Source organism: Xiphophorus maculatus, chromosome 19 (assembly GCF_002775205.1).
Source record: "Xiphophorus maculatus strain JP 163 A chromosome 19, X_maculatus-5.0-male, whole genome shotgun sequence".
Lineage (NCBI taxonomy): Eukaryota > Metazoa > Chordata > Actinopteri > Cyprinodontiformes > Poeciliidae > Xiphophorus > Xiphophorus maculatus.
The window spans coordinates 26297730-26312058 of NC_036461.1; the positions used below are offsets into that span (position 1 = coordinate 26297730).

General features: G+C 41.1%; 1 protein-coding gene across 1 annotated transcript; it reads left to right on the forward strand.

Annotated features, from left to right (window-relative positions):
• Positions 1-436: 436 nt before the first annotated feature.
• crip1 (cysteine rich protein 1) lies at positions 437-6582 on the forward strand. The gene is made up of 5 exons (XM_005799251.3): positions 437-616; positions 5574-5668; positions 5924-5981; positions 6144-6188; positions 6326-6582. The coding sequence occupies exons 1-4, from the start codon at positions 577-579 to the stop codon at positions 6182-6184; spliced, it is 234 nt and encodes a 77-aa protein (XP_005799308.1). The 5' UTR covers positions 437-576; the 3' UTR covers positions 6185-6188; positions 6326-6582.
• Positions 6583-14329: the final 7747 nt, after the last annotated feature.

Sequence of the window (14329 nt, forward strand, 5' to 3'; positions counted from 1 at the left end):
TTGTTTGTTAAGGCTGGAACGTTATGGACCGCTCCATATTTCACCAAGGACTGGGTTGGAAAAATGAAACTACAATCTTCTTATTTACACTTGGATTTAGACAAAATAATAATAATAATAATAATAATAATAATAATAATAATAATAATAATAATAATAATAATAATAATAATAATAATAATAATAATAGTAATTTGTTTAAAAAAAAAAAAAACCTTCTGAATCTCACATATTCTCTGCCTAATTTACACAAATGAAATACACGGGCATTTTACAAACACAACTATCTCATGAAAACAATTGCAGAACAGAACATCAGTGTCTAATGGCTCAGATTTTGTTTTTTCCTACTGTACATGAAGTGCTCAGTGTTTTATTCTCTGCATTGAGCACAGGCCTCTCCCACACACGAGTAGAGGAGAGCAGGGGGGGGGGGGAGAAAAGTTTCAGTATAAATACAGACAGGGAGCGCACATCTGCACAGTGAGGCGTGGTCGCTCGGATCTGACAGGTGGCTCTGGAACTGCTTTTTTCTCCTGCACATCAGCGCGTATACACACACACAGCTGCAGCAAGATGGTAAAGTGCCCAAAGTGCCAGAAGGAAGTTTACTTCGGTGAGATTTGGATTTTTATTCTTTCTTTTTTTCTTTTTTTTTTTGTACATTTACCTCCACTTTTATTAGTTTCGCTCACGTTTTGTCAACATTTCCTGGTTGGTGAAAAGAAATAGCGGCTTTTTCTGCTCAAGTGAGGAAACAGGAAGCTGAACGTAACACAGACAGGGAGATGTTTTAATGCCAAAAAAAAGTGTGTTTGGAAAGAAGTTACAGGGATTAAAGAAAAGTGATGTGTATTTTTTTTTTCATGCACCAAATTTGGCATTGTAGCGATCTGATCGCGGTGGCGCTGCATTCGCGCTCAGCAATTTAGAGCACAAGTCGTTTAAACCGCATTAACTATAAGTTGAAGGATAGTTATAGTTAGAAAAAATAAATAAATAGAAACATTGGATCATCGCTACCGGCTGGTTGGCAGCTCATTTCTTATTTCATTTGTTATTTATGTTTTGAGTTAGGTGGTTTATGTGCCAAAAGGAAATTCAAAAAAACGCGTTTCGATTCTTTTAGCTTCTACAACTTCATCGTAAACGTTTAATAGCTATAAGTGCTCCGCAGCTGCAGGCTAGATTAGATCCTGGATAAAGTTAATTGCTCCTATAATCACCAGAAGTCAGACATAAACCGACAACCACAAGTGCGGATGACTGTTTAAGGGATAGTTCACAATCTCTGTAAAAGCGGGTAGTAATTGGACATGTGCTGCATTATTCTTCTACTGTCTTCATTTTGTATAACTTTAGATTAGTTAGTTTAGATTAGACCAAGATGGCTAAGACCAGATGGGACTTCCTTCCTCAAAAGTGTCCTAAAGCTGTCGTCACATTTGCATTTGGTTATGTGACCAAATGCAAATGTCACATAATTATTTATGTGGTTATTATTTATTTCTTTACAAAGAAACCAACATATATATATATATATATATATATATATATATATATATATATATATATATATATATATATATATATATATATATATATATATATATATATATATATATATATGAACTCAGAAAACAGAGGATGGAGGCTGTGCAACACCATTAATCTTCCTGTGTGAACAGAGATTGGAAAAGTCAAAGTGTAGCCATCTGCTCTAAGCAGAGTGATAAAATAAGTTTCTTAATGCTTGTAAAGGCTTTGCTTTTTTTTACTCTTTACACGTTTCCATGTCTGTACGTTTCACTCAGGACGATAGTTGGCGGCGTGTCGCCTTCCACCTCCCTTTCCAATGGGAGTAATGATCATCTTCTGTGTAAATAACCTCCAAGTGTAAATGTGATGAGTTGTTTTAAAGCATAAAAGTCTGGTTTGTTCTTGGTTATTAGCTTCAGCTTTCTGAATCAACTAGTGATTTGTTTTTATCCTAAATCAAGCTACCAGCAGGCTTATCGACTTTATTAACACCTTATATAGCACTTTTAACAAAACCTCACTTCCAGGATTCAGAACGATTTCCTTAAGCATACGTTTGCATTGGAGCACTGTTATAGCTATGTTGAGGTTTTCTTAGATGTAAACGTGTTTGAAATACGGAATAACAGTGGGGGAAAAAAAGAAAGAAAAATAAAACGGAGGGAGAGGTGATAAGAATGAAAAATTGCATCTTTTCATGTGTGCAGAGGAATGCCCTGCAGTCTCTAAGGGTGTCTGCACTCTGCGCTTTCTCATTACGAGGTTGCTTTGAAATCGAAGATCTTTGCTCCATCGGGGACCCGGAGCAGAGGAAGCAGGTTTCTGATTTTGTAAACTACACCCTCATCCTGCGTTTCCCATGAGAAGGCCCAGTCAAAGCAAACATTAATCACCCACATACTCCGTTTTTTTTTTCTTCTTCTTCTTCTTCTTTTTCTTTTTTGCTGTTGTTTTACCCGTGTCTCTGTGCACCAGCAGTTCTGTGACGGTGCAACAGCTGAGCCCAAAGCAGAACGCAAAGCCCAAAGTCTTTGGACGCTCATGCAGATGAGCAGAGCGTGTGAGTGTTGAGCCAGCCTCGCTGCCTCATGGATAATCTTTTCCCTCCCAGTCAATGTAATCAAACCAGTCGGCCTCTGGCAGAACAGAACGAGCCATTTAGGTCTTCTACCAAGATGGATGTTCACCTCAGAAGCAGGGGGGGGAGCAGCGTGAAACAAAACCTTTCATTTCCTTTTTGAAAACGAGCATATTCATCATTATCCTTAAGCGTCTGAGTCGGTTTCCTTTCTCTCAAATAAACCTCCGCGTGTTTTCCCTTTGCGTCCGGCTCGCTCGGTCACACCTCCCATCTTTCTGTCTGTGCTGCCGTTTGTCCAACTGAATGTTGCTGTTGCTCAGATGGAAACAATCAGGCTACCGCCGTCTGCCTGCCTGAGTGATGGAGGTCCAACAACAGCGGAATGCTGTTCTTTTGTTGGAAACGCTACAGACTGCCTGTTGACGGCGAGACCTCAGCCCAGAGCCCAAATGGGAATGTTTTAGGTTTGGTAGAAGGAGTGTTTTAAAAAAAAAAGAAGAAAAAAAGAAGCTATCTGGCTCTGCCTTGAGTTCGCACAAAAACAATTTATCTTGGTTAAAGTCATGAAAAGGAAAGTCTTGTTCACCAAACCCCTTTGGCAGATGATACTGGTAAATGTTCCAAGTAGTTCAGGTTCCCTCGCCGTTGATATTTATTAAAAATGAAGAAACGCTAAAAAAGATCTTCTATTTCTCTAAAGAATACCTATAACACCAGCATTTCAGTTCATGCAAACACCAGTTTAGCGTCTTCCAAGCACCCATCATATTGGTGTTGGATGGTGTTTTGATAAGAAACTGACAATTCTTTACAGGAAGAAGGGAGGCCTGAGGCTGTGCACCTCCAACAATCTGTCCGTGTGAAACACGCGCTGAGAAAGAAACGAGCTCTTTCGTTCAGACCTAACTGACTGGTAGGGAAAAAAAGTAAAGCAAAAGAAAATAAAAAAAAACTATAGAGATTTCAGTCAATGCTGTGTTATTGGTTTTAATGGCGTCTTAATTGGATAGTCACTCTGACTGGAACCTGTTTAAAGCTCTGCTCCAAACAGGAAGGTCGTTGGGAGCGCACCTGTATAAACAATCATTTGCTTCTATGAAAATAAGCACGCAATGGAAACATGAGAATAGTGTCTTTAATAATTCAGTGAAGCGTATTGAGGACTTCAAGACAGTAGAAGTCCTCTTTGACTAACTAATCTGGATTAACATTAAGGGAGTTATCCAGTGGAAGGATGATCCTAGCTTCTTATAGGTGTCCCTTTAAATCCGTTCACAGTGTTTGCGCGCTACTAAATGTCACAATGTCGCTCCATTAATCTTTCCCAGCTCTCACTCACAATATTTTTACAGGGAGACTTGTGTGTTTGTGTGTCCTGGACCGCTGCCACAAAAGCTCCGGGCAGCCAGGAGCGGAGGGGATAATTAGCCTCCAATCTGTCACGCCTCATTTAACCCTCATTATTACCAGGTATAAACACTGAGGTTTGCCTTATCAGACCTATAACTTGGGCACGATTACAGCCGATTAGAACGGGCCCGTTTGTATTTATCGCTTTGGGCCGGGCGTGCTGTTTACCAGACCTGCTGGTTCGCTGTTTGACCTCAAACAGCGATTTGAATGGGTACAAACCTTTGCTCCAAAACCTCACCGCATCCAGTCGGGATGTTTTTTGTTGTTTTTCTAGACCTGAGCGCCTGACCAAACCCTGGAGACTATTACACATGCTTCTTCGTGACTTGCTTGTAATCCGTTGCCACAGTGGGCTATTCCTGGGGCACAAATAATCCACTTCCTGACATGTTTGGAAGCCAGTGGCTTTTGCCTGTTACTGTAATTATTTCCTATTCTTTCATGCATTTGCCACCAGGATTCAGAGGATTTGCTTTCTGTCACGGCAGACCAGAGAACGCATTGGACGGCATGAGATTCTCGCCGTCCTTTTTCGTACATAACTGCAAATATTTCCCGAGCAGGCTCATTTGTTTCCATGAGTAGATGAAAAGTTGAGCAGCCTTCCGTGATCCCAGCTGAGCAGCAGTGCGCAGCACTAGGTGGGGGAAGGGGAAGACAGTTGCTTTATGCTCCAAACAGCCGTAGAAAGCGTTAATGGAAAATTTTGAACTTTTGAAGCAAGAAAATCTGCTATGACATTACAAAGCAACCAGACTCATAGCGCAGTGCTCCCATATAATTTATACTTAAATTCCTTGTAGATATTAAGGTGCCACAATTTTACTTTACAGTAGATGTTTGCTACAAAGACATTACACTAAGACAATATCTACAATTTTTGGGAAGGACACTGGAGAAGCCTTTCGTGACTCTGAAATCTTAATTTCAGAGTCACGAAATTAAGATTTCGTGACCATCCGAATGGTTTGATCCTACATCCAAATCAAGCCATTAGCGCATCACTTTCAGTAACCTGCCTCTCCGTTTTCCTCATTTCCTGCCCTATAATGGCTCCCTCTCTAACACGCTTTGTGTGTTGGCATATGCAAATCCCTGGCCTCACGTCATCGTGAGTTTCAAAATGCGTTTCAGCTCTGTCTCTTCTAAAAACACGAGGCTGTTCCATCATATCCCTAACCCTCTCTTCCAGTCCTCCTGGGTGGGTGGAGGTTGGCACAGATCGCCCATAACTGATAAAGTCTTTATCTGTGTTTATGAGGCACAAGGAGGACAGATTCCCTTTGGGACATTCAGTCCTTTTTTTCCTTTCTATTCCCTCAACCACACCCAACTGTGTTTCCAAACTACTCCGCAACGAGTGTATCTTTGTGGTTTTAAGCAGACACGGGACTAAAACGACTCCCAGCTCCATGAGCTCATGTGCCCTGCAGCGTGACTCTCTGACTTCCATCTCCTTCCCAGACAACAGAAACCGAAATTATGGTAGAGGTTAGACCGCTACTGATATTAATTATTTGTCCGTTTGTACGTTTTGCAGCTGAGAGGGTGACGTCGCTGGGGAAGGACTGGCACAGGCCATGTCTGAAGTGCGAGAAGTGCAACAAGACGCTGTCGGCTGGCTCACATGCAGAGGTAGAACGGCCGAATTACACGACCTGATAGGGGAACAAAGTGCTGAAAATGGATTTGGTCACAGCTGATATCAGCAAGTTAAACCTAAAAGAAAAAAATACCAGAACTTGGCTTCAGGCTGTGTGATGCATTTCAATAATAAAACAGCAAATGAAACTAGTTTCTGACTCGCTTGTTTCCTTTTATTTTGCGTTAGCCTCATCTTTCCATGATAAAACAAAAAAAATGCCTTTAACCTCTTTTCTCCTCCCACAGCATGAAGGCAAGCCGTACTGTAACAACCCCTGCTATGCTGCAATGTTTGGACCTAAAGGTAAGCCGTGATCTCGTCACTCCCTGAACTCTTGACACAAACATGTCAATAAAATACATAAATGGTAGGTAGTCTCTGTCAGAAACCTGCAGAGTGAGTTGATTTTAACACCAAGGTTCCATTTTAATTATACGTTTAAACCTAATTCTTTCGGTGTTTCAGGATTTGGACGTGGTGGAGCTGAAAGCCACACCTTCAAATAGACAGGTACCGTCTCAATGTTTTTTTCAAACATTTCCATGTTATTTACATTAGACTTGACTGCAAGCAAATCAGTCTTTGCACTTTGGACTGTTTGACCAGAACTTTCTTTTCTTTCCTTTTCTTTTCTGCTTCATCTGCAGGGTGAGGCGTCGCAGAGAAAAGCTTTGCGGGAACAAGATTGAAGGAACCAAACCTCTCAGACGATAGCAAACCTCTAAACAAATCATCCGCTTCCAATGCAGGAAATAATTTGAATGCATTTGTTGTTGTTTTTTTGTTTGTTTTTTGTTCTACCTGTTTTGGACCATCATTTTCTTTATTTTATCATTTCTAGTTTAGTTATAGGGACATCGGTCTTTGGCTTCAGCTTGTCTAATTAAACATTTTATGAAATTTGTGTCTTTGATAGTCCTTTATTTTGTGGCGGTTTGGTGAGAAACTCATGAGTGTTTTACCACTAAAGCAAAGTTTTACTTCATCAAATGACAAATCTAGTTGAGAGCTGTCATAGAAATTAATAAAAAAAATTTTTGAAGACTAGTTTGTCAAAACCCTGAACAGGCAAGACCAGTGAGGATTTGTGTAGGAATAGTTAATTAGTCCAGGCTTATATCGTGCCTTTCATGTTTGTTTCAGTTGGCCTAAATGTACAAAAAACATTGAGAATTTATTTATTTTATTTTATTTTTATTTTTTTGAGGCAATAATCTGGGGATTTCTAGTACGCTGTTTGAAAAAAACCGTCTCTAAATTATGGTGTAGTTGCCAAAATGTTACCGTATAAACTTGGACTTTACCGTATAAATGCGGTACAAATTTTTACCGTAATTACTAATTTTACCGTAAATTAGACTCTTTTTTTTTACAGTGTACTAAACGCTAATATAAGAAAGTAAGTCTGTGATGTTTTAAAATAATAGGAGAAGCTTTATTTTACAATTAAAGCTCTCCACGAACTTAGCATGATGTTGTCTCCGCTCCTTTAGCTGACTCATAAGGTTTCCCGTTTCAAATGATTGTCTATTCTTTTAAAAAAAATATATATAGCCTATATATACTGTATATACTACTGTATTCAAGAATGAGGGCCATACGACGTGAAACAAAGGCCTAGAATAATACTAAGCAGCTCAAACGGGCGTGATTTCCCAAAAGGTAAAAGACAAAAAAATGACCAAGAAAATCACCGCGCAATGCAACCGAGACTTTTGTGGAACCATCACTTCCAAAGTCAGGGCTGATGGTTCCACCTCAGGAGCAACAGCGTTGAACTTCAAGGCCGTTCAAGTTGTGGATTTAAAAAAAAATATATATATATTTTTTGTGAGTATCTGCGCAGTTCCGTCATCATCTTCCTTTTGCTTGTCTTTCCGCAAAGCCGTTTGCTCTCTGCACGGCTCCACTCAAGCCATGTGGCGCTATGCTCCCGCCCGCTGCTATGGCAACCAGCGCAAACAAGCCCCAACAGACAGCCCGTTTGTCTGCCTGTCACCCTCTCTTGAGCAACAAAGACGCTCCCTGTGCCAGAAGGACCCTCCACAAAGGACACAGAAACATTCAGAGGACGTTTGGCACCAACACATCATCTAGATTCAACTTTTTGTACCATTTAGCAACTAAAAGAAGCCCATCATGCTGTTTCCACTATTAATTATCATCTAAATAACGCGCACCATTGATTCAAATGGCGACATTTAGTGTGAAATTCCAAGACAATTGACAACAGTGACGCATGTTCAGATCCCGCGATCCTGTTCGCGCATCATTTTGCACACGATATGTCGTCCCCACACCTTGGTGGTCACGCGAGCGACGCGTCCAGATGTTTTGCGTGAAGCCTGCAGGATGGTTACACCTCCCCAGCTCGATCCCGAACCCGACATGCGATTCTGGAAGCTCGAAACGTAAAACACGTGACAATTACAAGACGGAAATCCCAAGAAGCGTACAGCGAGGCGCCAGCTCTGCGTCTGGCCCGCCGCTTTGATTCATGGATCTGGAAGCCTAAAGTATTCAACTGGGAGGGATGGGAGGCGGGGGGGGGGGGGGGGGGGGGGGGGGGGATATTAATTTCCAGGCACGATCATAATGAAAGCGTCATGCGAGCAGAAAGCACCGCCATAAAGTCCTACTGCTGCACTTAAAATTAACTGTTTTCTATTCAGTCGAGGAAGAGGAGGAGGAGGAAGCTGACGTTGCTGTGTCAACGTGAGTCAGGGACCCTGATAGTCATGAGGCTGTAAATTCAGACTCACGAATCCATTAATGGCTGGAAAATAAGGGTTTCACAGGTTGCCTTTAATTATACATGGCCCATAACATGGAGAACCAGTACTCCTTCTACTAAGCAACCATCCTAAAAAAAAACAAACAAAGAAAAACAGTTGTCTTGTCCAGAGAAGCGCAAAAGGTGAGGCTGCAAAGGCTCCAGATGGATTGGAGTCTGGCTTAAGTCCTTAAAGTTACGAATGAAAAACATATTGCTGTGCTTCACAAACGTATTCCCATCCCTCGAACCTTTTCCACGCTCAGATTTCAGCCACAGACTTTTATCACGTTGTGCTGGGTGTCATGTGGAGAGCAAAATTGTGCACTGCTGAGAGCAAAACTGGAAAAGTGAAGCGTGTTCTCAACCCACTTTACTCTGACACGCCTAAATAAGTGCAACTACTTGCAAGATTTGTATAATTTATTGCCAGAAAAGACCAAGATGAACATTTCTGAATGAACAAGGTCGTGTGTGTGACAGGAAAGTTATGCTGCCCTGAATGTGTCATGTCCAAAACAAAACATGGTGGTGGCGCCATTATGCTGTGGGGATGATTTTCTCAAGCAACATGGAAAGATGGATGGACAATCTTGGGGGGGGGGAAAACAAAAACCTGTAAGCAGTAGACGGAGGCAGAAGTTCACATTCCTGCAGGAGAACGACAGTAAACATGCAGCCACAGCTGTGTGGTCCAGTCAAAGTCCAGACCTGAAACACAAACTGTGTTCAAAGTGATTCTCCTTCCACTCTGATTGGGCTTTAAGTATTTTTGCAAAGAAAAATGGACAAATATGCGCTCTTTTGAGATGTTTACTTGTACTTTATGTTGGTTCAACTCATAAAGTTCTAATAAATTATGTGGACGTTTGGGCCCAAAGCAATAATAATAATAAAAAATAATAATCAAGAATACGTTTGTTTTCTTTTGTACATGCAGAAACAAACAGTCAAAAATTTAAAAAAATGTAATGCATTAGTAACATTATTCTACTTGTATAGACTTGTGCTAGATTTATGGCCTTGGTGCCTCCTGGTGGTGAAATGAATAATTACAATCAGTCACAAAGATGAGAAATAGGTGCTTTCTGAAGGCGGTTGGTTGAACTTGATTTCAATTTTCTTTGTACATGTATGTAAAACTGAAAGCAAGTATCATTTCGATTCCACTTCACCATTACGCATTTCCTTCTCCAAAAATAATAATGATAAAAAAATCATTTCAACCAGAACTTTGTTGTTGAGACAAGAGCGACAACGGATCAGAGGCGGCTGCTTCCTGTGTGACTGAAAAGGGGAAGAAGTGAAGCGTATTGCATATGACTGACATGTTGAAATCCCCCCCCCAGTGAAAGTGAAGGCAACGGCACGGTAACAATAACGGTAATAGCAAATTATTATTATCAATAAAACAGTAATGTTTCAGTAGGATCATGATTGCGAGTAGCTCTGGTCCTCCATGTTTCACGATGTTTTCTAAGTATTTCTTTGCATTTAGAAAAAAAAAAGAAAGAAAAATGAGCCAAAGGTATTTTGTATCCTTTAAACCATTTCAGATATGTGAGGTCATGGACTCCACCCTGTCAGTTTTGATCGGAACCAGTGAAAACACACACACACCCACACCCACACACACACACACGTCTCTCCTACCCAATAATATTCCAATGAACATCTGTTTAGTTTTTTTTCCCCACAGGGAGCACTTCCATCTTATGAAGCGAATGAGCACAAGTAATATCGGTGGTATGCCGCTCAACCTGTTGGCGAGAGTGAAGGACAGATCCGAAGAGGAAATTATGCACACAGTCTTGAGGCAATATAAAAAGTAACCATGTAGATGTCGGAAGAGATTTTTTCCTTCGCAGCGTTCCTGTGCAAAGGTTTTGTTAGGACCACAAATTTCGTTGCGACGTCATTGGGATTTTATTTCTGGATGACGAAAGTAAACGAGAATTGCCAGCGCATGCAACTTCCTTTAAATGATTGGTAAATAGCGCCCGACTGTGTGCCGTATTGTGTATTAAGTCCAGCTGTTCTGTGAGGATTTCTACGGAACATTGGTGGGAAAACTACAACACGAAAACCAGTGATGTAAAGGGGGAAATGGAAAGCTAGGTTATAGAACAATACAGACACAGCACACAAGGATACAGATGTTCTGTTTGCATCAAAATTGATGGGGTTTTTTTTCCTAAATAAAAATTGCAAGGCGAGACGGAGAAATAACACCGTATATGAACACTCACAAGGTGAAACAGGGTGGCAGCATCGTGCTTTGGAGTTGATAGGCAAGCGCTGAGGAAAACCTGGTAGAGTTTGCAAATGTACAACCAGGTCTTTTAATTGTTAAATGAAAAGTTGAAAGTCATTTATTAAGTTCCTTCCACGATACAATTACGCACCATTTTGTGTTTATCTATTGAATAAAATGCCAGTGAATGGGAAGAAGTCCAAGGCGTATGTACACTTCATAAAGGTGGGTGTTTTTTTGTTGTTGTTGTTGATTAGCAGTAATTCAGACAAATTTTGTATCTTCCTTTAAAACGTTAAGGCCATTTAATTATCAGTAGTGGCTCTCAAAAGTGTACACGCCATTTGTGAAATGTCATGTTTTTGAAATGTAAAAGACTGAGGATGATGCAAATTAATTTGGAAAAAGCTTTTCCAGTGCGACACTGAACAATTTACCGGAAAGCCAAACAAATCTGTTAGAAAGACAAATTGATTAACACTAACCATGTTCCAGCATTCGGTGTGTTTGGACTTCACGTGTAGCAACAACAGCAGGAATACGAAACATATTTGTGAGGAAATAAAGTCCAGCTGTCCTGGTGGGATGAACATCTGTGGTCTTCGTTTCTAAAGCCTTCGACTCTGATTTCACATTTTTACCCCTTGATCGTCAGTCGCTGCCTTAACATCTCAACTTTAACTTTCTCCACATTCACTCTCCCATCTCGTTTACCAGAACAGGGACTGGGGTTGATTGATGCTGCAGGATTCACCAGATTTATAAATGCCACATGACTACAAATACGCCCTCTGGTGTTGCAGCTGTTACTAAAGATCCAGAACGTGCGTGCAGAGAAGTTGAGCTTGTGCCATGAAAACTGCTTGTACGGCGGGCGGCTTCCTGCAAACAGAGGGGAGTGTAAAGAGCCACCCAAAAGCCAGGGGGAAGCATCTGCAGTGGGGCTCCTGACGAGGAGGATGTGGCCCTGCACTTTGAAAATAAATGCATTTTTAAAATGAAGCACATAAAAATAAACATCATCGTGCGACGGTTGGGATTTCTCCTGTCAGGGTAAACGTGTTTTTCCTCTATTAAGCAGCTACAGGATTAAAGGGGTGTCACACTAAGACCGGTATTAAACAATTGGCATCGATAGCGACTTCACTCGCTTCCTTTACTCCGCTCACTCATTCCTAGACTTGAGCGATAATGGGGTTTTTTTGGGGGGAGGGAGGGTTTAACCGCCTTAGTAGCTAAATATGGTTTCATGGAAAAGACGAATCAAGTATCGAAGCTGTGGAAAACAAGGAGAAAATAAAAGTCACGGTGAATGAAGAAAAAAACAGTTTCATCTTAAACTCGTTCTCTAGTGAGAATTAAACTAACAAACACAACACAGTGACTTTAACGTCAACGTACAGGATAAATTTACCATCTTACACTTTCCGGTTTCACACCATAGGAGACGTTCAATGAAGCTTGAAGAAGACGCTACTTGTTGGCACGTTGTGGTGTCGGATTCAAGTCTGATGTTTTTGTCTAAATGTCTGATAAAGACAAACCAAATTCTGTCCAAACTGCATTCAGGTTTAAGGGGAAAACGCAGCAGTTCAGTCAAGTGAAAGCATCGGATTTACGCTCCACATTTTGTCAAAAATCTGACAGATTTGGCAGGATCGTCGTATACCTCAGAGCGCAGTCAGAGTCATATCAGGTCTCAGCTGAACGACTGAAGGAGCCTGGGACTCATTTGCAGTCATATCTTATCCCTGAACTCTCACGCACGCTTGTGTTCGCGCACTGCACCTGGCTTACCCCCTTCAGGTTTCTTAAGACTCGTATTGCCTGAGGCTCAGAGGGGCGAGTTAAAACTGCACGGTGACTCTTATAAGCAACGCGCCATTTCCCTCGGGGAAACTCCACAATACCAGCGCTGATGACAGAGTTCACTAAGATCAGAGGAATCTCTAAAAGGTGCATTTTAAATCTAATGTTTAAATGGCAATTGTCATACTGAGATGTAAGAACTTTTGCACGTTCTCTTTCATTAAACTTTCCCAGACATCACTCTGATCTCTAATTTTCCCCAGAAATTACCAGATTAAGTTCTTGTGCATGCCTCGCATCCCTTCCCACATATCATGTCTTCCTCCTCCTCCATGCTGTCCTCCTCCTCCTCCTCCTCCTCCTCCTCATCCTCCTCCTCCTCCTGCTCCCACGGGTTGGATCTGGCGAAAACAGAACGCGAGGACACATCTGAGCCGCATGCTGTTCCTGTTTGCCTTTCCCAGATTTTTCTGCTGCTCGCTGTGGTGCCAGAGGGAGAAGTAAGCAGTTCTTGTCATCATTTGATCCGGCACTGCCAGATCCCGCTGCTCCACGGTTATTGCCTAACCATCCTCCGATGTCATAACCTTAAACATGAAAAGCGGTGAAAAATTTGGGTTTTCTTTTTCTCTTTTTTTTTTTTCCCACTGCAGGTTTTTTGCTCATAACAGTTTGAAAAGCACACCAGGGAACGTAGAGGAGAAAAAAGGTGGAAAGAATAAATATGAATAGAGCAGAAACAATAAAGCGACGTTTATGAGAGCGGGAGGACGATTCTGACGAGAAGAGTAGGTTCATACTGAGAAGAACGAGTCTGAATATTTCCTCGCTCCACTGGAAAACCGAGCTTGATACAATCTTTGGTCTGAACTTTAACCAAGAGTAATTTTTCATGCTATGCAAAAAAACAAAAACAAAAAACAAACATACTATGTAAAGGATGCTTGATAAGATCAGGATTTCCACTAAATTCATTTACAAAGCCAAAAATGTTCAATCTTCCAGAAATGTTTTCAAGGTTACAATGCATTGCTAAAGACAGAGTTAAGCCAGCAAAAGCCTTTTGTCCCAGTTGAAAGAAAATTTTGACTCTGCCAAACAAATCGGCTTTATTTTTTCCCAGGACAGAAATAGCTACATTTATGAACTCTCAAGTGGATTATTCAAGCATTTGCTGATACATGTAACAAGTCAAACATTTTATAACCTATTTGTGATCTTTTTGAGTTTTCAGATACTTTGCCAACCAGCATGTGGATCATGGTCAGGGCCGGGTATAGAAGGATGTGGGGTTTCCCTATATTTCCACTAAAGAAATACTATTTATACACAACATTAATAGGTAGTCCTATACATTAATTAATACAAAGTAGGTTCAATATGTCTCCTGGCCAGTAGCGCAATGTTGTTTCCCAGACAATGCACTCTTAACTTCATAATTTTCAAATACTTTAGCATTGTTTACATTCATAAAAATCCCAAAATATTAACACAACTCACCTGATATGGGCATATGAGCTTTAAGTAAAATGCAGTGTTTACAAACTATGCATTCATTTCGAAAATAAAAAAAAAATTAAAAAGCAAAAGAAAAGTCTTTTGGCCTCTCAAACCTTGGACCCCTGGGCTTCTGGCCCTGTTAGCGCTTTCTAAAGTCTGGCCCAGGCAGCTAAAGCTAAAGCACCCGCCGGTTCTTCTGCAAGTCAATCATGGGACAACACCGCCCCCTGGTGTTCCAGTGCCGTCTATGGTTTGCACCCTTTTGCCCGTGGAGGGTTTTTGCTGGACACGAGTCACAGGACAAGGACACAGGTG